This window comes from Phlebotomus papatasi, chromosome 1, assembly GCF_024763615.1.
Source record: "Phlebotomus papatasi isolate M1 chromosome 1, Ppap_2.1, whole genome shotgun sequence".
Classification (NCBI taxonomy): domain Eukaryota; kingdom Metazoa; phylum Arthropoda; class Insecta; order Diptera; family Psychodidae; genus Phlebotomus; species Phlebotomus papatasi.
This window is the reverse complement of record NC_077222.1, coordinates 110,684,870-110,711,799: the sequence shown is the minus strand read 5'-3', so window position 1 is coordinate 110,711,799 and position 26,930 is coordinate 110,684,870. Positions and strand designations below refer to the sequence as shown.

Genomic DNA, 26,930 nt, shown 5'->3' with positions numbered 1-26,930 from the left:
ATGAAACTTAATAGAATGCTTTACAAATATTTAAATTTCAAATTACATTTTCAGTTGGAATAATGTAGTAGTAGACGATTCTTTCGGATGGTTTAGCTCCGTAAATTTATTTACGTAATTGAGTAAATTTTTTCATAAATATAATTGATATAAGTCTCAATTGATCCTAACAGCTGTCCTCAAAAGATATATTAATTCCATTTTTTAAGGAAAAGAACCATTTTTCTTGAAGATAGATCGAAAGGTAGTTTTTTTGCAGCTTTTAGGAAGGTTATAATGTTTTTGTATCTTGTAACTATTCAATAGAAATTGGAAGAAATGCTGATGGGAAGGATCAATTAATGAAGATTATTTTAGGTGTTGAAGAATTTCCCACTACAACCCCTTTGGCACTTTGACAACGTCGTTTATGAGTCACGTAATTTCACGTTATTGCCTTCGAAAATTATGCTTTTTCTTTTACCCAAAAACTGACTTTAAAAAAATACTCATCGAAATTAACAAAATGCTTTCAGTTCTTCTCTTCTATGATTCTTTCGTCGAGTTTAGGTAGCCTAAATTAAACAATTTCCCTGAAATCTCATCAAATTTCCAACATCACCATCGTGAGATGAAGATATGTTTTTCCAATAGGCTTGATTGTTTTCTTCAGGACCTTTTCGACTGTATGCTGTTGTATTGGATCAATTTTCCATCAGTTGTTTCGAATCGATCCAAAAGAAAGATTATTTGTCGTAACCAAACGAGGAGAAAAATGGCCACATTCATTCGATTCACCTTAAGCATTTCAGTCGAAAAAAATGTGGAACTCATGTATCAGTCTTGGAAACGTATCCAGTATGTTGAAAATGACGAAATACAGTCGAATTATTGTTTTCCAACATTTTAACAATCTTTTCAAATATTATGCATAAATTTTCTTCCATTAGGATACTCAAAATATCTTCATCAATGCTACAGGCCGTTTGAAATTGAGTTGATCTTTCGAAGAATAAATCCTTATTTCGAAATTTTCCAGAACATCTTTTAATTATTCTGAGAGCTACAATATGATAAAAAAAACGCCCAAAATGATTTTCCGTGGAAGTCCATACTTGGACCTTTCAAAAATTCACTGACGCTTTCAGAACAATTCCGCATGAACAACTTTTCCAGATTTATTATAAAAATCAACCATTCGAGAGAAATGATTAAAATTGAGATTCTGTTTTCAGTTGAATTAAAATGCAATTGCGATATCGAAGAAAGTCAAGAATAATAATCCAGCTGTTGAAGAAAATTCACATTAGATTTTAGTTGTTTCTTTTAAATTCAAACGCCAGAAAGAGTGCCTGAAAGTGCTTAGAAGTGCAGAAGTGCTGGAAATCACCTATGACACTTCCGGTAGTGTGGAAGTCTTTGACGTTTTCCATATAAATTCAGGAAGTGCTGGAAGTTGTGTACACAATTTTTCGACTAATATCTCCCCCTTGGAATTTTCAATGACTGAATCACATTCTGTATAAGCTAAATTAGGCTTATCATGGTTTTTTTTTTTGACTGCAGGACAACAATTAAGTCCACGATTAAACTGTTTTTATGACTTCAGAAACTGATTTCTTTTACTATTTAAGGACTGAATACTTGTTAGTTTTGTTTGAAATTGAAAATGTTTTTCAAGTTTTTGCACGACAATTTTTGTCGAGCTGGAAATATAATTGTGTATCAACGGCCAGTTTGAATATTTTTGTAAAATCGAGTAGAAACTTCGGTAAAGTTCGCAAGTATGAAGTGCATGTTGTGCAGGATTAATTGTGGGAAAATCATCAGAAATTTGCGACATAATCGCTATTTTAGTGCAAAATGTGAAGAAATACCAAAAGTGAAATACACAGATACTATTAATCTGCCAAAGACACAATTCCCTGCGCGATTGGACGCCAAAAAGCGGAGTGCAATTGAGAGTGGAATAAATGAGGTTAGGGAAGATGTTTACCTCCTGAAGATTTCCATTTTCTCCCGGATCTGAGAATATTTTTTGTATTTCAGCACTGCTTCCAGCCACTGTACAGATGGCAGAATGAGAATCTCAAGTCACCGGCATTTGTCCTTCACGATGGACCACCGTACGCGAATGGGGATCTCCACATGGGACATGCCATCAACAAGGTAGGTTTTTTTTTTATTTCCGGGAAGGGCGATAGAAGAGGAAATTTAGGTGGGGCGTTTTGTTTGAAGGTCTTGAAGGATGTGACTATTCACCAACATATCATCCGTGGGAGAAGGGTACATTATATTCCGGGATGGGATTGCCATGGGCTGCCAATTGAGCTGAAGGCTCTGGCAGGAGATTCCTCATCAGACGCTGTAAGAATTAGGAAAAAAGCTAGGGAATTTGCTCTGAAGACAATTGAGAAGCAAAAGGCTGGGTTTAAAGCCTGGGGAGTGGTTGCGGATTGGGGGAATGAGGATGCAATCTACAAAACTACCTCTCCGGGATTTATTGCCAATCAATTGAGGGTGTTCTTTGATTTGTACACGTCTGGATTGATTTATCGAGATCTGAAGCCTGTCTACTGGTCACCATCTTCGAGGACTGCCCTGGCAGAGGCGGAATTAGAGTATGATAGCAATTTTAGGAGTCCTTCTCTTTATCTGAGATTCAGGATAAATTCTGGTTTGAAGGATTTTGAGGAGTTAACGAGGGGAAGGAGGTTATGGGCTTTGGTTTGGACAACAACTCCTTGGACATTGCTCTCAAATCAGGCAATTGCCTTCAATGATCAATTGGATTATTCTCTGATTGGGATGGAAGGGTCTTCTGATTGCTACATTGTAGCTTCGGATTTGCTAGAAGAATCCCGAGGGTTATTCCCGAATCCGATTGAGATCTTTGGGAAAATCCCAGTGGATCTTTTTCCCAGGCTCAGATATGAGCATCCGGTGTTAGAAAATCGGGACTTACCCTTTGTCCCTGCCTCCCATGTGTCCGCAACCAAAGGAACGGGCCTTGTTCACACGGCTCCTGCTCACGGATTTGAGGATTTTCTCATTGGGATGCAAAACAAACTGCCCACAGAGTGCTTTGTTGACGAACTTGGAAATTTCACAGACAATTCCCCAGACTTCCTGCGTTCAAAGGACGTTCTGGGCGAAGGAACTCAAGCAATTCTCGATTTTATTGCGACTAGAGATTTGATAGTTAATCTTGGGGAGATTGTTCATGCTTATCCCATTGACTGGAGGACAAAAAAGCCCATCATTATTCGTGCTAGTGATCAATGGTTTATCAATACTGATAAGATTAAAGAGAAAGCCATTGAGGAGGTTGAGAAAATCAAGATATTCCCCAGAGTGTCATCGGCAGTGAGTAAAAATCTCCTGGTTACTCAATTGCAAAAGAGACCGTATTGGTGTATATCGAGGCAGAGGGCTTGGGGTGTCCCTATCCCAGTTTTCTACAGAAAATCCTCCAAAGAAGTCGTGACTTCCAGGGAGATTCTTGAGAAAATATGCCAAGAAACGCTGAAAAATGGAAATATTGATTTTTGGTGGGAGAAATCTGTAGAAGAATTGCTTCCGGAAAGCGAGAAAAATCCCAAAGATTTGGTAAAAGGCTTAGATATCCTGGATATTTGGTTTGATTCGGGAATAACTTGGTCGTATGCCCTAGAAGGTGCTAAAATTGCTGATCTGTATCTTGAGGGAATAGATCAGTTCACGGGATGGTTCCATTCCTCCCTGATGACAAGTGTCGCCTTGAGAAACCAATCTCCCTACAAGGCAATCTTTGTCCATGGCTTTGTCCTCGATGAAAAGGGTCAGAAGATGTCCAAGAGTCTGGGAAATGTCATTCATCCAAAGGACATTGTCAAGAAACACGGAGTGGACACCCTTCGATGGTGGATTGCAGCCCATGGCACCCAACACACATCAATCCATCTCAGTGAAAACATCCTCCAAGCCTCGGCTGAGAGTGTCCAAAAAATCCGAGGAATTCTCCGGTATTTGATTGGAATTTGTGGACAAATGGACAAACGTGACTTCCCTGAAGATCTAACCAAATATTCGTATTTGGACAGATACTTCTTGGGCAAAGTCAGTGAATTTCATAATTCAATTTTTACCATGTACGACTCATACGAGTACAATCGCATCGTGTCAGCAATTCTGAATTTTATGGCCAACGATGTGTCCAGCATGTATCTTCATTTGTCCAAGGACCGACTCTACTGTGGCTGTGATGCTGAACACAGCAGGATTCAGCAGATAATGAATGCGTGTTTTCTCATCTTGGCCAAGACTCTGTGGCCAATTGTGCCATTTCTTGTGGAAGAATGCTGGAGCCACTGCAAAACTCATGTCCCATTCTACCGGCAACCAATTGGCATTCCTCCAGCAACTTGGGAGGGCACCGAGGCAAGGGAGGTCATTGAGAAATGTCTCACTGTCAAGGAGGCACTCAACAAATTAACCACCCAGACAAATACTTGGAAATTGAATATTGAAATTCAATGCAATCCCATCGATTTCGAATGCTTAAAGGTAAGATGGATAAATTGCTCTTACCTTATAGCTTTTAGTAAAGTGAGAATCTTTTTGTCCAAAGAGCCTGAAGTTTTCAAAAAAAATCCAAAATCTTTCCAAAAAATCCTAATTTAAGCAAATCAGTCGAAAAATAGACCTTCCAAGGTTAAACTTTGACGAAATTCGAAAATTCGATATCGAAATGTTTATCGAACATGGTCTTTAAGGATGAAATATTAACCTCGACTACCTTGTTTCTAAAAACAAAAAAAAGAATGGTTTTGGAATTAGAAGAGGGGAAAAAGGAAAAAAAACTGGAAGGTAATATCTCTTACCGTTTGGCCTCTAGCCGTGTCATAAGCTTTTGAACAAATGAAAAAAAAAAGTTGAAAAATATTTGAAAAAGATACATCAATTAAGGATGGTATACCGACTCATGACCGATTAAATCTGATGCAGTCGAGTTGGAAATTTCAAGATCTTTCAAAATAATCCAAATTTAAGCAAATCGATTGAAAAATAGGCCCTTCAAAGTTGTTAAACTTTGATGTTCGAAAATCCGATATCAAGTGGTTTTCATACATACATAAGTATCCAAGGACGAAAGCTAGTGATTAGCCTAGATCAGATTAGGTGAGATTCTTAATGTGTGTGAACTCAGAATGCGTGCAAATTCGATTTAGAGCTGAAGTTGGGGAACGCCATTCAATTATCTTGAATCAAATTCCTGAAATTATACATTTTTTTTAATCCTTTAACGACGAGACATTTTTTTACATATTGAAAATCAACAATAAACATTAAACTGGGAAACATAATCAATGATAAGTCTTACATCTAACCTTGGAAAGTCTAACAGAGTCTGATTGGGTGTATTTTGAGCTTCTATGAACGATAGGGACAAAAATAGCCCAAAAATTTAAGTAATTTTTCTGACAATACCAATGAATAATATTTTTCGCTTTAATGTAGAATATTACGTATGAGTATTGTAGTTTTCATTGCCAAAATGGTTTTGCTTAAAAAAAATTGGAAGTATAAAAAATAAATAAAATCAATTATGATTTTGAGAATTTAAAAATTCACCATTTTTGAGCTTAAATATTTACTACACAGCAAATTGCTAGAGACTTGCAAAAAATATTCTAGATTCCTTCAACCTTCTACTTTACAATTGTGTACAGACATAAGAAAAAATAACTTTAGGTAGTCAGGAACAAAATATTTTCTTTATGGGACTTCGGTGTTCCAATCGTCCTTAAAGGGTTAAACCAAAATATCAAAGATTTGGATGGAATGACAGAAAAGTGATATATGGGTGAAATGTAGACCATAATGTTCTCTATAATTTTGCCATAGAACATGATCTAATCGATTACTCAGAAGCCAAGATAAGCGAGGTTGTTTGTTTCTCAACTCGTTTTTTCACCCAGAGCGCCCCAAGTGTTCATTTGATGAACTTCAACTATATCAAAGAATTGTTGTATTTTGTGAGACCTTCCATTTAAAACCCTATTTTAAGTGTCTTGGTTGATAAGAAGTAGTCAAATTGGCATCTGAGTGGTTTCAAAGCGTTATTATGGGAAAAAACAATTTTTTCACACTTAAACGACAAAATCGGACAGGTCGCATTATCTGATCGAAAAATGATGTATGGACTAAATATAGAGACAAATGTCCTCTACAATTATGTCAAAGTAATCATTAAGATCGGTTAAGCACGTGTCGAGATAATTAAGGAAAATGTGTTATGCAAATTGGTTTTTCGATTGTGACGCCCCCGGTGTTAGCCCTACGAAGTTCAAATCTTCTAGAAAATTGCAGTTCTTTGCGAGACCTTTAATTTACGCCCAAAAATCGGTCATATTGGACCGGAGTTATGGCGTTTTGAATTTCGTGAAATTTGGCCCTTCATATCTTCGGTTCTAATTTAACCACTGCGAACCTACGCTACTTTTCGGAAACCTTGTAGCTTAGGACCTTGACAAACCTGAGGATGAGCCGAGAAACGGCTTAGTGTAATTATACTAGAAATAATGGTCAGACTACATTTCCATCATTTTCCACTAAGTCATCTCTCGGCTTAAGTCGTAAGTGTGTCTTGGGCATTACACTACAACACTCTAAAATTTGATTAACTTGCACTATGGCATTTTTGAGAAAAAAAGGGTTTGAATTTTGACGCTATCTCAGCGCCACCTGTGGTGAGTTTTCGAACTTTCATCTGAAAGTGCTCATCGAGACGAAACCAAAAAGGTAAAATTTAGGTCGCTACGTTAGTTAGAACCGGAGATAGAGACCGGTCAATTTTCGAACTATGACCCCTTATAGCTCGGGTCAGGGGTTATCGATCGACTTAGGTATTTTTTTGTTTGATAGGTATAATCAGCGGCTACAACATACTAAAATTTCAGCCCGATGCACGAAGGAATTTTTGAGTTATTTAACTTAGAAAATTGAAAATTTTTCTTTTTAATAATAGCGCTTCTAGCGGTAGTTTTATGAACTTGCGATGTTAGACCTTCATTGTAGTTTATTATTAGAAATTGTTGATTTTTTAATATTTATTAAAAAGTGCAAAGTCACCCGCATCTTATCCCAAATGCAAGCCTATTTTCTTTTTTTTTTACATACTAAAATTTGATGAAATAGATTCTAGTGGCACAAAATCCATTCACCGAAAACTGAATACAAGTATTATACCCATTTACCTCCCTCCTTTAATTTTAACTATCCATCTTTGAAGGGTGAAGTTGAAAAAGAACGAAAAAAGTACAGTCACCAGCAACGACGGTAATTGAATTTCATCGAATTTTGAAATAGAGATTTCAGGATATTCCACATCGAATTTCTCAAAATCGATTTTTAGATTTCAGCGCCCCTAGTGGTAGTCGTATGAATATTCAATATTAAAAAATATTGTATCGTTTAATGAAACTCTATGTCTATATGATAAGATCCTTAAGCGGTCTTCAGAGTTCCCGAAGGTCTCAAAATCTTATATAGCGAGCAATTTTATTAATATTTTTTGAGAGCCTAACAGGTCATTTATCTTTAATAATCCAATTCTAAGTTATGTTTTTTCCAAAAATTTGGGATTGATAAGAAATTAGAGCAGTTAAGCCATATAGCTAAGCCTTAGGTCTGAAGCCGATATTATGGATCGTATTCAGGGAATTTTTTTTCTAAAATATAGTTAAAGCTACCTTATTTCTAATTCCGGCTAATATGTTCTTTCACTGAGAAAAAAAAGAGGGTGCGATTAACATTTTTTCTTCAGAAATTTAACACTTTTTAGTTGTAAAAATATATCAACATTTTTTAATGTGAATTTTACACCTTTTTAAGGGTAAAATTAACATGGAAGAGGGTACCTTTAACCCCTAATACACGTAAAAAGGGTATTATTTACACCGATTTTGGATCAATACTGCAGGGTAAAATTAACATTTCCGGAATGTTATTTTAACTTTTTCGGATTTCTCTCAGTGTTTGAGCTTAACGCTGATGTTTTGAATATTTATTAAACTGCAAAAGACAAAAAAAAAACAAAAAGATCCTCACCTGATAAGAATCTCCCATAAAAACAGATTTTCAAGGTAACGTGGCTTCAAATGTAATTTTATTTCTTCAAATAGAAACTCCAAGAACCTGACGGCAAAGAGGATGATTCGGAATTGAGCGAAATAATGCAAGTTTCGCGAGTCAAATTGACTAAAATGGATCACAATGGAGACTTTAAAATTCTCCTGGATACTCACAACTCTCCTCTTTGTCCTCGCTGTCGCAGATTTGCCATCAATCCAGGTGAATCCGTATGTCATCGCTGTGAAAGTGTCTTAAGAACAAAGAACCGCACTTTAGCAGAAAAATAAAAGGTAGGACAATTATCTTTCAAAATGTATTTTCTTTTTAAATTATTGCTGCTGGACTTCCACGGAGAAGTGCCAGAGTTGAGACTGAGATCCAGGACGACACGGGGAAACGGCCACAGTTGGCCCAATGAGGCTCTCGAGGCATTTCCCTGTTGAAGCATGAATTAAATTGCCCCCATTGCGCACCCACTTCTGTGCCGATGAATTTCGGCAGTACTCCAAAACCACTAAACTCTGGAATACATTGACACATCCTCCAGAGTCAGGACTCAGTGCACCAGTGTAGTTGTGGAGTGCCCATTTTGTGGCTTCTGGATTGTCATAGCAATTAGCTAGTTGAACATGTCTCTGGCGACTGTCGTCGATGCTCACAGATAGGCAACGGTCCCCATGCTTTAACTCCCCAAAAGCAATGTGCTCCTCGTTGGGAAGTCTGCAACAATGCAAATTGCTTTAATTTAATCATTGACTTGGTTTCAACTTTAAAGAGACGACTTTCAACTTTACATTTGAATTAGCATAAAAAATAGGTAATTATTCGTAATTTCGGATTTTGAATTGACTAAATATTTCAGAAAAATTGGGTGTTCTCAGTGTCCACAGCCAAAGTTTGATTCTCTAAAAGTGTCTCAGCTAAAAAGTAAAATTGCACAAAAGGTCGTTTATGTTCGAAGAATTTAAATTTAACTTCGAATTTTCAAAGTAAGTTTTCGTACAAAAGTAAGAAGCTTTTAACAGAGTGACTTAATTGATTATGAGGAGAATTGTAAGGAAATTAGCCTTGTTGCTTTGATTTTCCTCACAACAAATACATTTGAACATTCACGACACTTCGAGATTCGAACAGGAAATACTTTAGTCACCACGCGGATGAAATGAGAAGTAAAAATGACTTTCGAAACCGATCTTCGAATTTTTAAATTCCAGCTGTGAATAAAGCAAGCAACTCTTTTGACAGCCTTTTTGTAAACTGTTGTAACTGTGCGGGATTTTTCTGTATTAAAATTCGAAATTATGTTTCAATTTTTCGAATACCAAGCACACTTTGTGAGTGAAGCAAGTAGGTGTGTTCACAGCTGCAGTTTCATTCTGCGCGCCTCGACTAAAAGGTAAATATTTTCTTATTTGCACAAAATATCGTTGATATTCAAAGAAATCAAACTTAACTTCGAATTCTCAAATAAAATTTTCGCACAATTTTGATGAAATTTATGAAATATCACTCTGAGAATATGTTAATGGAGTTACTCATGGATTATGAAGGAATTGGTATGGTTTTTTTTTTTTTCTTCAAAAATATGTAAAAACCGTCACATGTTGACGACACTCGAAACACTTCGAAATTCGAACAGAAAATTCGTATTTTAGCCATCACGCGGATGAAACGAGAAGAAAAAAGATTTTTTTGGCTTTCGAAACGGATTTTGGAATGTCTTTTCTCATGGAAAAACTTCAGTTTTGGAACGATTGGAGTCCTAGTAGCTTTGTGAAATTGTAAAAATCGTGACTTTATCATGAGGTAAAATTTAGAATTTCGAATCAATTAATTTGAAAGTTCAAACTTTGACAATTTTATAATATTTCAAAGCATTTTTAAGATTTACTTAAGTGATACTTTAAAAAGTTTTAAGAACGTTATATAAATTCTAAATTGGGTTTTTGTTCGAAATTCTAAATTTTACCTTTTATCGAAAAAGTCAAAAACGCAGAACACTCATTCTCAAGAGTTTAAGCGCGTTTAACCATTAACCTTGAAAAACCATTATAAAGAATGTTCAAGATCATTATCATTAAGTCGATATAGACAACATCAAAAACTTATCCGAAAGGTTAATATTAAACGCTGTATTTTTGTTATATTTTAAAAATTATTTTAGTCTCACATTTTGAAAAATATTAATTCAACTTGCAATATTCGATAGCTTAGCTAGGATTTTAGTAAGAAAGGGGAAAGGGGGAGCAAATTTGAAATTGTGTCATTTGATATTTGAGGGAAATATTTTTAGATGATTTATCCCCCAAAGAAACGTTTTTCGAACGCCAAATAGCCTCAAAAGTCTGTCTGACAAGTATTTTTCAAAAATTAGTCAAACTAATACTGCACCAATTTTGATTATTTTGGGTCCAGATGTGGAAAGTTTGAGGAAAAATTGATTAAAAGCTTTCCTAAATTCCTCCCAAAAAATTATTTTGAAGTGTTAATATTGGTTTTTGTTCTACATTTTTTTAAAAATTTGTTATAAATACATTTTATTTCCAAATTGAATGATTTTGGGCTTTTTCGAAAGCTCATATTGTTCAACAAGAAGCTTTTCTAGCCAGTAAAGGCGATTTTTTCGGTGTAAATGCCCTATAGGGGAAGTGCTTCTAATTTTGGACAGTCTGCATATAAGCATCGATATCCTAAGTTTGAAGTGCCATATTTTCAATACTAATTGACTTTTCTTGTTACTCTCTTTTCAGAAGGATTGTTTAGAAACTTGGCAAGCTATTTATCATCTCATTTTTACTAAAATTAGTTTTAATACGTTTAAAAATGAATTGATATGTAGAGGTGAATTTGACTCTTATTTTGGACAATTTGGTTATTAATTTTTACAACTTGTCTGTAAATTTGGACAGATAATCCGCCTCAACAGGATGCCCATTGTTCTTCATTTCATGAACCAATCTTACCAAGTCCTCTTCCTGGTCATGTAAGGGAAACGTGGAATGTCACAAGAAGCCCAGAAACTTTCCATATCATTCATTAAAGTGAGTTGACTTCGGTACTCCAAGTACGTGCGGATTCGCTCATTCCCTGACCTTTCCGGGAGCCTTTCAAGGCATTTCTCACTGCATCTCTTTCGTAGAGATGATGCTCCTTCATTTCTCCAGGCATTTGTCCAACCTAGTCATCACAAAAGCTAAAACTTCACGAAATTTCGTGAGAAAAACACCTGTCCAAAATAAGAATCATCACCTCACTGGTGAATGTCTTAAAAAATTTCCCATTTTTCACACGAAAAATATAATTCACAAGGCAAATCTCACTTCAGGTCAAATGTACAAATCATCAGTAACGTGAATCAACACAATATTCAATGAATATTCAATAATATCACTCAAAAACAGCGAACAAACTTTGTTAGTACTTCACCAAAACTAAATAAGACTGAAGTAAGCCACGAAGTTCTGTCATATTTCTCGTAAGCAATTGCTCACACTGAATTTTCAACAAAGCAATTTCAACTCAAATCATATTCAAATTTTAACGTATTTAGTGTTAAAATATTCCAAAAGGAACAAATATTTAGATATAATTCATTATTCATCAAATATTGGAATAAAAATCCATCATTTTAATCAATTTATTTTTAGTGTCCAATGTTATCCTCAAAGTGTCCAAAATAAGAAACTGGACAAAATTAGAAGCATTTCCCCTAGGTGAATTATAATTATTGTGAAATTGACACATGTGAGTTCGAAATCTGACAATGTCAATCGAGCTTTTATTCTCATATCACATGAGTTCGAAAATACATTTCATTAATGTTTTAATGAAATTTCTTTGCTTAATGATATTATCTAACTACAGTCCACCTTGATTATTTAGTTTAATAAAATGTTTTGTTTGTCTGCCAATGCCACGTGAGCTAAAATGGTAATGTCAAGGCTACAGAATCGCATATTCGAAAAAGCTCTCCTGAGATTCGAGCGAAATATATCATATTGCATTGCCAGAATTACAGAGTACCCCTGCGAAATCTTAGTTCGAAATATTTTTTGTTTTTTTATTTATTTATTTATTTATTTATTTTTATTTAGAATATGGTATAAAGGGTACAATGGCCCTTTTCTGCTCTTTGCTCGTTCGTTACTCCCTTGGTCTCCTTGGCAATATAAACCTTTAAATAACTTTAATTTGATCGCTTTCGCATCTTTTGAGACTCTGGGTATCCAAAGCTAAATATTTAGAACATTTTTTTTATTATTTCGAATCTATATAAATTTCATTCTTATTGACGATTGCAAGATATAAGGATAAATGAATCTAGGATATTTTTTGCAGGAGTGTGATTAATTCCTGGGCTAAGATATATTTGATCAAAAATCTTGAAAATTTGTAAAATTAAATGAAATCGTGAAGAGCTACATTTATCTTTCCCATATGTTACATGCAAAAGCATAATCGTGATTTTACAATATCTCGCTTGCAAATGCCACACGATTTCTTCACGAAAATTAAATAATATTTTTGAAAAAAAATACACGTTTTAGAGATAAAAATTCGTTAACAAATAATCGTGACATTTTCGGAGTTACAAATTTGTGGTATCTATTATTAGGATTACGAAAATCAATAAAGCTGTTTTAAAACCTTTGAATAATATTGTCTCAATCCAAAAAATCAAAACAAAATGATGAACGAACAAGTGAACGAATTATTGGAAAGGGTCACCCCTTGTATCCTACTGTACCGTAAAGGCGTCTACACATTGGGAGCAATTTTCGTCAAAAATTGCGTTTTTGACAGAAATTTGACGTTTCCCCCTACAACGCTGCAGGGAATTTCCTTCAAAAAACCCGTCAAATAATATCTGCAGATATCTTTAAGATTTCTGTAGAGAAAATCTACACCTCTACAGAATATCTGCAGATAAATTCTGTAGATATTCTTACGAATTTTATTTGGGCTTGGGACAAAATTCGTCAGAATATTTCGGCAGATTTATGACGAATCTCTGATGAATTTCTGTAGATATTCTGTAGATTTTTTCTACATTCCAGACTTTCCAGACAAGATGTGTCAGAAGAGATGGAAAAATTTTTCACTGAAGTTTGCAAAATTCTATAGAGTTATTCTTAGTGATATCACGGTGTTTATATAAAATAAAGAATTCTGCGACGCCGTGTTACAAGTAGAGAAAAGTGAAGTGAAAACTTTAAACAGAGTGTCGACCAAAATTTCGTGTTTTTGTATCATTCGATTGGTGATTTTTAAGAAATTAGTATTTTTGCTCGCAGTTTTTTTACTTATCTAAAATGTGTACTCGGTAATGCTTGTTAAGCAGAGCATACAATTTTCTTTATAACTTCTACAGTTTCTTCATAAATTAACAATATTTTTGTGAAGTAATGGAGGTTATGCAGATTTTCTAGGGAGAAATTCTGCCGAGAATCTGCAGATTTTCTCTGAATGTACTAGAATATACCGTTAAAATTCAAAAAACCTCCGAGTAAAATCGGCAGGTAGAGCAATGATTTGACGGGAAGTAATTTTTGACAAAAAATTGCTCCCAATGTGTAGAGGCCATAAAAGAAAATATTTTAGAATTTATAAAGCAATTTTAGGGATTTTTCTGGTTGGGACCGATACAATCGGGTTGGCAATTTCAAGACCTTTCACAAAAACCAAATTTGAGCTTAAACGGTTAAGAAATAAGCCTTCCAGAGTGCTGGAACTTTGGCGTTTGAAAATTCAAAATGGCGTTATTTCTGATCATGAACGAAATGTTCATTTGGTTTATCCCACAACATGAAGAGAAAATCATAGAATTCTTTTTCAAAATAAAGCAAGATTGGCGGGGAAAGAAAAACTATCTCGAGATAATGTTATTTATGGGGGGGGGTCATCGATAAACGGAAGTTGATATCTCTTATAGTTTGTATAAGAAATGATTCATGTAAAATGATCTCAAAAAATTAGTCATACCAACCAAGCATATTTATATTAATCCAAAGAAAGCACATTCATTTTCCTCGTCAAATGTTTCAAGACTTTATCTCATCACATTAATTATAGAGATTTTTTGTAGCAAGTAAATTAGCAATAACTTTCACAGCAAACGCAATATTCTAAACAAAAAAAAAACTATAAACAGGGAGATAGTAAAAAGAGTCCCACATAATTTTTCAATCTCTGGCTAGAAATCTCTGTAAAAAATCTACCACAAACTCCCCATTAAATGGCATTTCTGGTTAGGATTTGTGCTATGATGCGAATGTTTATTAAACTAATAGCATTTGGGAGCATTATAAAAGTGAGCTATTGCCCGTGTGGATATTTTTTAAATGAGAATTGCACGCACAAAAAATAGCATAATCTTCTAGGAGAGGGGGATTATTTAATTGAGTAATTGGGAAATCAGAGTCACGTGGAAGAAAAATTAGGGCACAATGGAAGGTATTCATTCCCTGAATGTTCGGTACTTTATCACAAGGGCGGAGAAAATGGACGAAATATGAGTTTTTTTGTGTTTTGCGGGGGAAAAAATACTCACTTGAGCTCGTGGAAGACAGTTTGAAGGTACCAGGAGAAGGTTCGACATTGAAGTTTTTCCTTAAGGATAGCCACATCATTCGTGTCTTTAAGTTTGATGGCCTGAGCATTTGGGCGGGCAAAGTAGAAAAAGTGCTTGTACTCCTCGAGCCAGCCTTCGGCGATAATTTTGGAATTGCGCAAGAAGGTATAAGTACTCCCAAGGGGAAAGTCATAAGGATGCTTCTTCCTGAACACATGCCCTACACGGCTGCATGGGGCAATTTCCACTTGACCACCGCACATCCAAGCCTTGAGAGATATTTCTAGTGATTCACCGCCCCATATGTCGAGATTGCTGTTGAAACCGCCAAGTTGATTAAACCACTCTCGGGCAATGAGAAAAACACCCCCGTAAATTGCTGGACTGGCAAATGATGCCGTCTCATCCTTTATGCTTTGCAATTCCTCATCAGAGCGTGGTATCCACTTGAAGCGTAAGCTCCAGTCGAAGCCGGCTTTCAAATTGGTTGTTGTAGGTCGGTATTTGAACGTCGAAGCATCAATTATGTCAATAATGGGACTCACAAGAGCCCCTGGATGGTAGGAGAGCCGGTCGATGAGGGGTTCAATCCAGCCAACATTCACTTCACAGTGACTGTCGAGGAATACAATGTACTCAGCTCTGGCGTGAGATGCACCGATATTCCGGGAACGAATGAGTCCTTAAAAATATTTATTTTTGAGTTAGTAATTTTCTTATTGACAACATTCTTAGAGGAAAAATTCCTAACTTTGAACGGTTCAAAAGTTAAAAAAAGATGAAGTAAAACACAGAAAAAATACCTTACTAACAAATGATAAAAAAGACATGTGTACGTGTTAGGTATCTCCTAACAATATCCCATCATAATGCCAATAGATATCGCAACTCAAAAATTTTTTTTTCCTAATAATGAAAATGTCGGATTTTGTTAGAAAAAAGACAGTATTTTCGGAAAGTTCTGCTTTAACGCTTTTGAGAGAAGGATCAACTGAAGCACATTATTTAGTTACAGAGGCGTACAGCTAACATAAAACATCAAGAATCACTTGTGAAAATAGATTTTTGTGCTTCAATTGTAAATTTAAGGTCGGAGACAGAAGGACCAAAAACCCTTAATGACACCGATCTACAAGCGTTACTGCACTGAGAAAAAAAGAGGCTGCGATTAACTTTTTTTCGTCATTACTTTAACACTTTTTGGGTGTAAAAATATATCAACATTTTTTAATGTTAATTTTACACCTTTTAAGGGTAAAATCAACATGAAAGAAGGGTAACTTTAACCCATAATACACCAAAAAAGGGTAATATGTACACCGTTTTCGGATCAATACTGCAGGGTAAAATTAACATTTCCGGAATGTTATTTTAACTTTTTCGGATTTCTCTCAGTGTGGTTGAAAACGATAAAATTAACTTGACGCGGCGGTAAACAAAGCTCGAAAGATATTTTTAAGCTTTTATGTGCATTAGATAAAATTTAAAGAAAGAAAATGGGTGTCACTTGAGCTGACGAAGAGACAGACCGAAATTCAAAAAACCACTTCCGAAAATTTGGTCTTGCGGTTTGAAAGAAAGAGTCTCCACCATCGAATTGGTACAAGCAATGAGAAGTGAATATAGGAGAAAGTGCCCATGCTTTGCACGGTTCCAGGCTCTATAATGACTAAATTTTTCCTAGATTTTTCAATAAATATGACTCATCGCACACATAATTTAAAAACTAGGAGAGTGTCCCATTTTTAAATTATATTGCGGAGTCAAATTTATTCAGAAACGTAGGAAAAAAATAGTAATTATAAAGCTTGGGACCGTGCAAAACATGGGCACTTTTCCCTAGTTTGAGTATCCTCAAACCCGAAACGTCATATTTTTCATGTGGCGAAGCACCAAAATTGTCAACCTGATCAAACGTTTAGTTAGCTTCATTACGAGTTGGGAGTTATTGTAACGTAACGAAATTTGTAAGGGCTATTAAAACTGGTAAATAACTGATCAAGTTGAATAATACATTGATGAAAAGCGGTTGAAATTGCGTCGGTTGCGTCTACCTCTGTCGTATCTGCATTTGTTTTGTATCTGCATTTGGTGCAAGATACAATACAGACGTCCCCTCTTGCGCGAAATGCTGACACAAAAGAAATGCAGATACGACAGAGGTAGACGCAACCGACGATTGATTAAGTGACACGAACCAGTGATATTGCAAAGTGACAATGATCCGCATTGCAGTTAAATGGTCCAGGACGACATGAAAACGTCGAATTGGGCAATGCTAGCCTCGCCAGTAGTCAAAATTTGAAAATCTATTTAAATTTTTAAGTAAAACTACTTTTGATATGAGTAATAGCGGAGGCAGCCAAAATCTTGAACGCCAAAATCCCGAAAGCCAAAATCCCGAAAGCTAAAATTCAAACGCCAAAATTCCGAAAGGGCTAATATCCAGAAAGCCAAAATTCCGAATGTTCAAAATCGCGAAAGGGATGTAATTATACGGAGGATAATGCGCAGAATAATTTCCCAAGACACAGAAAATGTCTCTTTGCCTCCAGCAAGCGCGGGTGCTATCGTCGGAGTAGCTATGATTATTTTTAAGAATTCGGAATTTTGGCTTTCGGGATTTTGACCGGGACCCGAGTTATTACTCGGGTCTCTATGTTGATCAATGAACGCATCGCGCTCTGACGGAAAGTGAGCCTCCGCAATGTTAGCCAATTCAAGACGAAGAGCTGTCTTCAACGGATAGATATTCTGGTATTTTTTAGTCATGACATTGCCCAACAAAATGCCCTTTCTGGGGAAATTGAGAGACATTGAATTAGATGACCGTGGTGGCAAACGTGCGCTGGAAATCAAAAACGAAACGTTGTTTTTTAGCCAATCTTTGACGCGCGATTTCTGTAATGGTTCCGAAGCTTATTGAAATCTCCACTATTTCTAACCGATTTTTTGTGTACTCACGGCTTCGGAGCTTCTTCTAGGATAATTTCCCGATACACATTTATATTCATTTTGACCCCATAGCCCAAAAATACCAAAGGAAAGCAATAATTCCGGTATTTCCGGACTTCCGGTAGGCGTTCAAATGTTGAAATTGAAATTATAGTATGACCTGACCCTTAGGTAGACATGACCAACGAACGGTTTCAAAGTTATAACGAGAAGCTTACGAAAAACAGGGGCGCAAAGTCTCCCGCATCTACGGTAGTATTCTTCTAAAGATCTAAACTAAAGTCTCATATCATTCTCAAAGAAAGGAGCATAGCCTTCAAAAGCCGAATTGTATTTTCTGCTAAAGATTTTAAATTTTAAAACGTCAAATTTCTTTAAATCTCTGACTGAGCTAAAACCGATAAAACCATAACGTAACAAATTTGTGGTCCTACGGCTATAAATCTGGGTGCGAAGATCTTTTTTTTGTCTATAGTGAAATTGCTTCATTTCATGTTTTCTATGCGTGTAATGATTCTGAATTTTGTTAATGTTATCGCTCAAATTAAAAAAAAAACTATTTTCAAAAGGAAATGCATATATATATACGATAGACGTTTGTTGCTCTGAGCAATTCAATTATTAACGATCCTAACTAGTCAAAAAAATTATTTTTAACGAGAACTTTTAATTGTTACCGCAAGAAGTTTACGATCGATGTATTTTAATTCTTAATATATTGAATTTACCTTCTCTCTGTTGGTTTCTGTACAATTTTATTTTTGGTATATCCCCTAGAGAGTTCTCATTGAGTGCTGAAATAAAGAGGTAGAAGAATTTTCCATGATAAAATGCACAAGTGCAGAAAATGATTGGATTTTCTCACTATTTTTGCTGTAGTCATCAATGAGGATTATCTCATGGAGCAGATCTGGTGGTGTACGATTGATTACACTGGAAATTGTCCTTAAGAGAGCTGATTTGGCCTCATTGTGAAATGCTACTATCACAGATACATTTTTATTTGCACTTAGAACGTACTCCTTCACTCTGCAGCTATAAAGAACAAGATAACACTTATCAATTGAGTGCATATTGACTAAAAAGGGGAATTAATGATTGTTGAAGCACTTGCAGAACACTCTTTTTTCAGTAATCCAATAAAATCTAGAGCTATATACTGAAAAATATTTCTAAGCGATAGAGCTTCTGTTAACAAGATTTGGTTCCACGTAATTTAATAATAATAAATTATCACTCTCTTTCAAGCATATTCGTCACAATCTTTCCGTATATTTTTGCCCATTGAATTCTAATGAGAAACTATTTAGAATAATTTATTGCTAATTCATTAGAATTTTTATCACATATGAATTAGGAGAATTTTTTTTTGAAATTTCGTTTGTTCTCTTTGAGTATTAATAATTGTGCTGCTGAATTTCGAAATAGCAAATAATTATTGAAATTTTATCCCTTAATACATTTTTTTATTAACTCATTTTAATGGAAAATCGTAGGTCTTGCAATAATTTTAACAATAATTATTCTAAGCTCATATTACAAATGAATTTTTGATTATTTTATTAAATAAATAAGGGTATATGAATAAATAAATTCGACCGATAAAACAAAACATTTAAAAATTGTAGTAATTTATTATTTAAGATGATTTCCACGACAATCATCTTAAAAACTGTAATTGCATGAACTAAAGTTAGATCTGTGGAAAAGTTATAGGTTTTTTTTACAGATTATATAGCTCATTTAATATGTAACATTTTTCTAGACATTCTTATTTCTTTGTTACCATTCACATTTATTCTCACGAATGATTTGTGTACTTCCGTAAAATATATTATTTATATTATAACTGTCAGTTAATTTACAAAAGAATAAATTAAGATAAACAAAAAGAATTTTAAGACTTCTTTGTAAGTGAGCGTTTTAAATATGACGCATTTTTATTTGGCAAAAAGTGTGTTTAAGATTTAATCAAGGGGTAATTCATATAGAGAATCCATTGTCAATTACCGGAGAAAGTTTCGTGAAACGGAAAAATTGTTTCGCAAAACCAGAGACAACAGAAACTATTTTCGTTAAAACCGTTTTAGTTGCCGTTTACCGGTTCTCAACCGATTTGAACCGATTCCTAAATCACTCAAAAGATTGTCCAAAGAAAGACAAACATTTCTTATGGATTCATTACTGGTTTATAACCATTTGAAACCGATTCAGACTTATAAGAACGAGTCCTGTATGTACGTATGATTTATTGCCATCACGATTAACAATAGGAAATGTAACACATATCAATGAAGGATATAGGAGACCTATAGCTAGGCTGTTCGACTCATTTTTTAATAAAACAAAAGAAAATATAGAAAATACGGATTTTGGCCGAATTTCAGGGACATGAAGATACTCTGATGATCAGAAATATCTTGAACCAACTACGGATTCAATGGCTACATTACTTGACTCTGTGAGCCACGCTTCCAATATTTTTCTATTCGGTCGAGGTATTTCACGTAGAAGATTATTCATGATCAATGGCGCAAAATAATTAAATGATCTTTTAAAACGTTCAGAGGAAGGTCTTGAGACTATCAGGGCCTAACTTCTTTCGGCCTCTTCATGTAAGAAAAAGAATAGAATAAACAGATAGCTTCCCACTTCCTTCAGATGCACATTAACAATTTTGATTACGTAGAGGTGCCGGACCGGAATGGTACCTCATGCATCAAAAATGGGACGTGAGTGCTCCATTCTTCCAGAAAATGACAGCACTCGAACCGTAGATTTTTTCTGGAAACACTATAAGGGTTTTCCCAGAATAATATACCATATCTTATTCTCGACACAGTCAGAGCATAGTAAAACATTCGAAGTAGTCCCTGAGAGCATGTCGGTCTGAGAGCGTGGAACTACCTAGTAACAGATCGTACATCATTCTGAGCTCTATTGATATGGTTGATAGTACGAGTGCTATTTTAACATTCGACTTTGAAAAACTATCATAAGGAATGATTAAACGGTGTTTCTGTGGAGTTCGAGCGGTAAAAGTATGTTCTCAAAGATTTTTGACTCCGCGAAGAATATTTCATACAGGATCAAAACAAATATAAGAAAAATAAATTGAAGAACATAAACTAAACTTAATTCTCACCTAAATTATTATTATTATTAGTGTGAAGGAAACAAAAATACAAATTAAAAGGTGCCTCGGGTGCCTCAATCCCATTCTTATTGACGAGGTTTTTTTTTATTTCTCGGGTTTAACGAAGCATTTTATGAATTTCTAAGAAGTTTAAATGTTTTCGATTTAAGAATATACTTCAGCCGACATGATATTCGTTTGTCAAAATTCATACGGAATACGTATTCAATTAAATTCCCTAGAAATACAGTGCCCGCTTTGTTATTCGGATGATTCAGAGACAATATGACAGATGTCCACTTCGTAATCCAGATGGATTTTTTGAATTTGTTTAACGTTTCGAAAAGATAATACAAGGTTTTTTTTTGTAGAATCAGAATAAACGTTTCAAAGAAGCTTAAAAAGACATAATTAGAGAATTCTATGCTATTATACTTAATTTATTATAGAAAACATTATAGGATAATTTATTCATTTGCATTGCTGAACACACGGATTACGCCGATCCGGAATAGAGTGCGGGCACTGTATTTACAATCCTTGGTCCGTTGGGTCTTGGGAGAATGAGATTTCTGACTCGAATCTCACAGTTATGAGTTCAAGTTCCGCCCAGTGCAAACAACGGAATTTTAGAAAAAGTCATTTTCACTGTGATGAAACATAATAAAATACACCGCCTCTGCCCAAAAAATCTGGGAACATAGAAGAAAGCATTCACACTGCGGGAAATCGCTCCTGGGCATAGAGGATTCTTCCATCACTGAATATAACGGATATATAACATGATTACATTGTAACAAGTATTCCGATACGATTAATAAAAAATATCACAGTAAAAATGTCTTTTTCTGGACATTCAGATATTTGTACCGGGCAGGACTCGAACTCACAACTGTGAGAGTCGAGTTAGAGATCTCATCCGCCCAAAACGGTCTTGTGAATTGTGCCACTGAGATCCTCATCCGAGGATTGGTTGATTCGAGTGTTGGATTTTAGTTACAACAGTATTCAAAAATTGTTTATGTTAAACTCGAAAAAGGGAGGGCACTCAATGGGTCAAGTGGTAGAGTACTCGCTTTATGATGCAAGTATCCTTGGTTCGAATCCTCCTTTATGCCACCAGGATTTTTTTTCTAAAGTTAAGGTATTCGAATAGCATTCAGTGAGCTTCACTGCACTTCATTTCACGAGGCATGGGACACTGACGACCTCGTACCGTATAAGAAAAATAATAATGGATGTCCCGAACTCCTGTTCCGGGATGACTTAGTTTTTTTTTATGGAATGTTGAGCTAGAATTATTATTATTATTATTATAAAACGCGAAAAAAAGTAATATAATAAAGAAAAAAACTGAACGAGGGCAGACTCGAACCCGGGATGCTTCCGCAAAGTGTCCTGTGCTAGACCACTGCACCACGGCTTTTTGTTCTGGCGTACGGATATTCTTTGTCTTGCATAAAGTGTCATTTTTCATCTTTGATAGTGTTTTTTTTTAAGTAGTTAACCAAAGTTCGAACTTTTTCTTGTATAACACTCTTCAACAGATTTTTCAAAATGTGATAGCTCCAATATTCCCTTGGTATTGAACCGAGGACCTCGTATCGAAAAGAAATGCAAGCTACCGAAACCGTTTCCTCATGTGTCTCAAAACATTTCTCTAGTAATCGACAAGGGTTTCTCCATATGATTCACCCCTTTGAAAATAATTAAAAATAAAGAAGTATAATTTTGAATAGAGTTTACTATTATATTGAACAAAACAAATTATTTTAATATTGACTGTTCGTGAGCAGATCAATAAATAAAGTGTTTTGAGTGAATATAATTTCTGAGAATATCTTTATGATTTCATGGTACATGCGAGAGAGTTTTTCAAACAACTTCCAATTGAATTTCTCAAATTTCATGTATCCAATATTTCTGCAGTGATCACGAAATTGTGCTCAAGATGAAACTTTTGCCAAAGAATTTTGTCGTGTGTATTGAAGAGTAAACAGCATGGGTTATCACCTGGGTGGCCGCGTGTCTGGAATATTACGTCCACTTGAGAAGGAATTGCTGGCACTTAAATTGAAATAGTGCTCTTCAAATGCAATAGGAAGAGTCTCTGAATTGTCAATGAAGTCATTTTGTGAGATATTGAGTATAGGTTGAACAGGAATAGCTTTACGGCGAATTTTGACTTCAACCGGTGGAAGAATAGCCAAAGTGTAGAAGATAAATATCAAAGTTGATGCTATAAGTCCGAAAAAGCCCAATTTTCTGTGTAGAAACCTCAATCTAACTCGCCTTAGCATATCAATGGGATTTAATTTGGTTTTTTGGGCATTATAGTCTCCTTGATTTTTTTTGGCGGGAAGTAATCTTTCAGCACGACAACGTGAGTGTTGTTTTTTTTTGTAATTCCGAAAAAAAAATTGTAGCACAGCAAGAGCTTGTATAGAACTAATCTGTACAATTTTCTACAGTCAATTAAATGTTGAAGGAAATAGAGATAATTTGTATCGCCAGTGATGATTAGGGAAGCCGTGAAACGCCACTTTTTACACTAATACACACAATTTTTTTTTCTTTATTTTTACACACTTTTCCCCCAAATGCGCACAAAGCACATTTTCACAGTAACTATATATATATCACATTAAAGTTGCAGAGCTTTTTTTCCCATTGAACGCCCTCAGCACAATTGGTGATTGAGATTGTTGGCGACTGATAAGATGATATGCGCTATGGGGCTTGCAAATAATTGGTTTTAAGAGAAAAATCCATTTTCTGGTCTTTCGCGGAATTTTCAACCATTCGCCCAGAGTGTGTTGCGATAACTGAATAATTAAATTATGTGCCTCTAGTGCCGAACCGCGCTGATCGCCGCTCGTGTAGCTTTTATTCCATCTCTTCATTTTATATTGATTGCTAGTTATGTGTATGCTGTTGAACGGACACCACTGACTGCTGATCCCCAGTGCCATTTCAGTGCCACTGGTCAAGATTGGAGGAGACACCACAAAAAAAGAGTTAATGTGGCAATTTATCAAAAAACGGCCCATAATGTTATGAAGAAATTGTGTTGATGGGGAAGCGTCTTGAGCAATTATTGAGCTCGCAAAAATAAAATCAACAAAAAAAATTAAATTGCTTTCACAAAATCTTTGCACAAGGAAATAGCATTTGAGATTTTGTAGAATGTGTTATGTCTGTCTGGCGAAAAGATATGAAATTTGAGATTTGGGACCTTGATTGTGACACCAATGAAGAAGCTGCATGCTAAAAGCTCTTAGTCAAACGGGTACTATTATAAATGAATTACGAGCTTTAAAATTCAATAATAAGAAGCGATGAAGTGGCTTCGTCATTGCAAATTAGAAAAACATTCACTCATTTATTTCTCAAAATTCTAAAAGAGCGATATGCAAAATCCATAAGCATTTTTCACTTAACATACTGATCAATCACTTTCAGTTAGTGATTTTAACTTAAGAGAACCCTCATAAAAGTCAAGTAATAAAACTTACTTTTTTCGTATGTAATTTGTAAAGAGTTAATTTATAGTTTTGTGCAGTATTGGCATAATTATTTCAAAGATAAATAACGTTAGAGGACTGTAGGCATACCTCCCAATTCTGAGATAAAGAAGCCTAAAGATTTAACTTAAATTGAAATTCTAATTTTTTCCTCTTTTCAAAGAAAAAAATTGTTGAGTATCCTACCAACCGCGGTCTGTCATTTGACGAGTGCGCTAGGAAAAATCACCAAAAACGGTCGGTGGGTTACCTTTTAAGAACGAGTGGGATACCGGTGTTCCAAAAACAAAAAAAAATTTTTTTGACTGTTCTGTAAATAGTCCGAAAAAGTTTCTATTTTTAGGACACCGGTGTCCCATTCGTCCTTAACACTAAACCGTCGTTGGTCGTTTTTCCTAGCGCGCTGGGTCAAATAACAGACCCCGGTAGAGTAGGATACTCACCAAATTTTTCTTAGAAAAGAAAAGAAAATTAAAATTTAAACACTGAAAAATATATTAGGGTAAGTGTGCCAAATTCCGGCCAGCTTGTAATTTCGGCCACCTTTTTTGTTCCTCGAATTTCCATGAACTTTTAGATTTTACGTACTCTAGAGATTATACAATGCAAAAGAATAACAAAAAGTGTAGCTTCGACAAACGAGATGACGTGAAAAAGATATTGGAAGAATTCGCGAAGGGCAAGGAACTATGAGAATAAGGGTTGCCGAAATAGGGCACCAAAGCCATGTCTATATTTTTATTCATTTTAAAACGTATTAAGAATAATTTTAGAGTAAATAAAGACGGTAAACTCTTTACAAGGTTCCAAGCAACACTCTTTCAGAAGAAAGAATAAAAAAAAATCAATTTGAATTTAAAATATTACATTTCAAACTTAAGACTTTGACGCTTGCATGCAATTATGCCGAAATTTGGCACACTTATCCTACATGCAAATTTTAAGAAATTCATAAAGTTTGATAGCGTCATTGTACCGTTTCAAAATGTGTTAATTTAAAAAAAAAAGTTTTTAAAACTGTCAATTTGACCGGGTCTTGGTAGGCTTAGTGTGTTAAAGGGTTAAAAGAACCGAATTAGGGAGAATGTAGTGTACGTAAACTGATCTTGAAGTTAAAACAGCTCTTGAAGAATAAAAATAAATATTGTTACCTGAGTAACTTGTTACATTGAGCATTTTAATATAGATATTTGCCCTAAGAATACTTCTTATCTCTTCATTTTACAAGAATCAGTACTTATTGTTCCATAATCATGATTTTACCGCTCATATTCAAAGAAATATGTACAGTAGAGGAATGTACCCTTAATTTCTATGTTACCCTTTTTTTCAATTTTTCTCATTTCCTAAAACAAAAATTCCATTTTATTAATCAAAGTTAATATAAAACTTTTAAATTAAAATAGGGTGAAAGGAACGTCTATTGACACTTTAAGAACTCGTGTCAGCACCTATTGACATCCTACTCTGTACCATTTGGGATACGAAATCTGAACATCTCTGTTTATAGTAAAAGGTATATTACAGAAAAAACGTTATTACTTATATTTTACTAGATACATTAAATAATTTTTAACATTTTGACAAAAGTGTCAATAGGGGTTCCCTCTCGAACAGACGTTCCTCCGATCCTATTCACAGTCAAACCATATTCCCCTATATAAAACGCTATGCTGTGTTACTGGACTAGAGATGAAATGGTAAGAAATATCCACTTCGGTTCTTCGATGACCCCCACTCCCCAAAAAAACATTATCTAGTGAGCTTCTTCAATTTTTTCTCAAACTTTATGCTTCCTCTCCAAGTTTTAGATAAAAATTAACTTTCTGAGTTAAATATTTGTAATTATAAGTGAATCAAAATTAAAAAAGACAATATTAACAGGATTTTAAGTGAAGACAGCTATTAAAATTTATTGTCAAACTTTAGATAAAGCAAAAAACTATTACAATTAATTATTTTTAATTAGATAATGGTATCTTGGATCTCGGCCAAAATCCCGAAAGTCAAAATCAGAAAAGGTCTAGAATTCCGAAAGGTAAAATATCGAAAAGGCAAGAATTAAAACAGGGTTAAAATCCCGAATGATCCGAAATCTCGAAAAATTAAAATTTAGAAAATTATTAGTTTTGCTTGTTGAGACCTAAGCGATTTTTTTTAGCTTTTCGGGCTTTTGGAATTCGGGATTATGGTTACTGCCGTGTTATCTCGTACTTTCTCCGTATCAACAAAAAAAGTCGCACCATTTGAGGAAAAATTGGTGATTAAGAAATGGTTTTAAAAAATGTTTCTATTATTGGTAAATATTTTATGTGTGAACTACCCGCCATGTTCAAGGATAATATTGGGGTCCTGCCGCGATGGTAACTTGAGGAAAAAATGTGTTAAAATTATCTTTTTTCGCATTTTATCAACGAACTCTGGTACTTATTTTATTATTGAAAATTTAAAAAAGAATTGTTCTTAGACAAGAACTAGAGGGGTGGGCGAAAAATGAAGGACATGTTAACAATCCTAGAGCTTATAATGCGGGGATCCTTCGAACATTACAAGTTAACACCTTTCGTCATTAAGCACCTATAAAATAAAATATGGTAAATAAAATACGGATAATGAGACATTTCTAAAGCTTGTTCCGTTTTGACTCTGG

The 26,930-nt window shown here is 34.9% G+C and overlaps 2 protein-coding genes across 2 annotated transcripts; one reads left to right on the top strand and one right to left on the bottom strand.

Moving 5' to 3' along the window:
- Positions 1-1,595: 1,595 nt before the first annotated feature.
- Positions 1,596-8,406, top strand: LOC129799267 (isoleucine--tRNA ligase, mitochondrial). The gene is made up of 4 exons (XM_055843012.1): positions 1,596-1,957; positions 2,029-2,148; positions 2,218-4,524; positions 8,145-8,406. Exons 1-4 carry the CDS (start codon positions 1,766-1,768, stop codon positions 8,379-8,381), a joined length of 2,856 nt encoding a protein of 951 aa, XP_055698987.1. The 5' UTR covers positions 1,596-1,765; the 3' UTR covers positions 8,382-8,406.
- Positions 8,394-24,892, bottom strand: LOC129799269 (putative polypeptide N-acetylgalactosaminyltransferase 13). The gene is made up of 5 exons (XM_055843014.1): positions 22,770-24,892; positions 18,486-18,655; positions 18,349-18,414; positions 14,645-15,347; positions 8,394-8,814 (listed from the first exon to the last, which is right to left on the bottom strand). The coding sequence occupies exons 1-5, from the start codon at positions 23,054-23,056 to the stop codon at positions 8,424-8,426; spliced, it is 1,617 nt and encodes a 538-aa protein (XP_055698989.1). The 5' UTR covers positions 23,057-24,892; the 3' UTR covers positions 8,394-8,423.
- Positions 24,893-26,930: the final 2,038 nt, after the last annotated feature.

Bases quoted from the DNA above. Each gene is read 5' to 3' on its own strand.
- LOC129799267 (XM_055843012.1), top strand. From the start codon at position 1,766: ATGAAGTGCATGTTGTGCAGGATTAATTGTGGGAAAATCATCAGAAAT. The intron at 2,149-2,217 runs GTAGGTTTTTTT...TTTTGTTTGAAG, and splicing joins TGGGACATGCCATCAACAAG to GTCTTGAAGGATGTGACTAT. The intron at 4,525-8,144 runs GTAAGATGGATA...TTCTTCAAATAG, and splicing joins TCGATTTCGAATGCTTAAAG to AAACTCCAAGAACCTGACGG.
- LOC129799269 (XM_055843014.1), bottom strand. From the start codon at position 23,056: ATGCTAAGGCGAGTTAGATTGAGGTTTCTACACAGAAAATTGGGCTTT. The intron at 18,656-22,769 runs GTGATAACCCAT...TGTTCTTTATAG, and splicing joins CCAGACACGCGGCCACCCAG to CTGCAGAGTGAAGGAGTACG. The intron at 8,815-14,644 runs GTGAGTATTTTT...GCATTGTTGCAG, and splicing joins ACTGTCTTCCACGAGCTCAA to ACTTCCCAACGAGGAGCACA.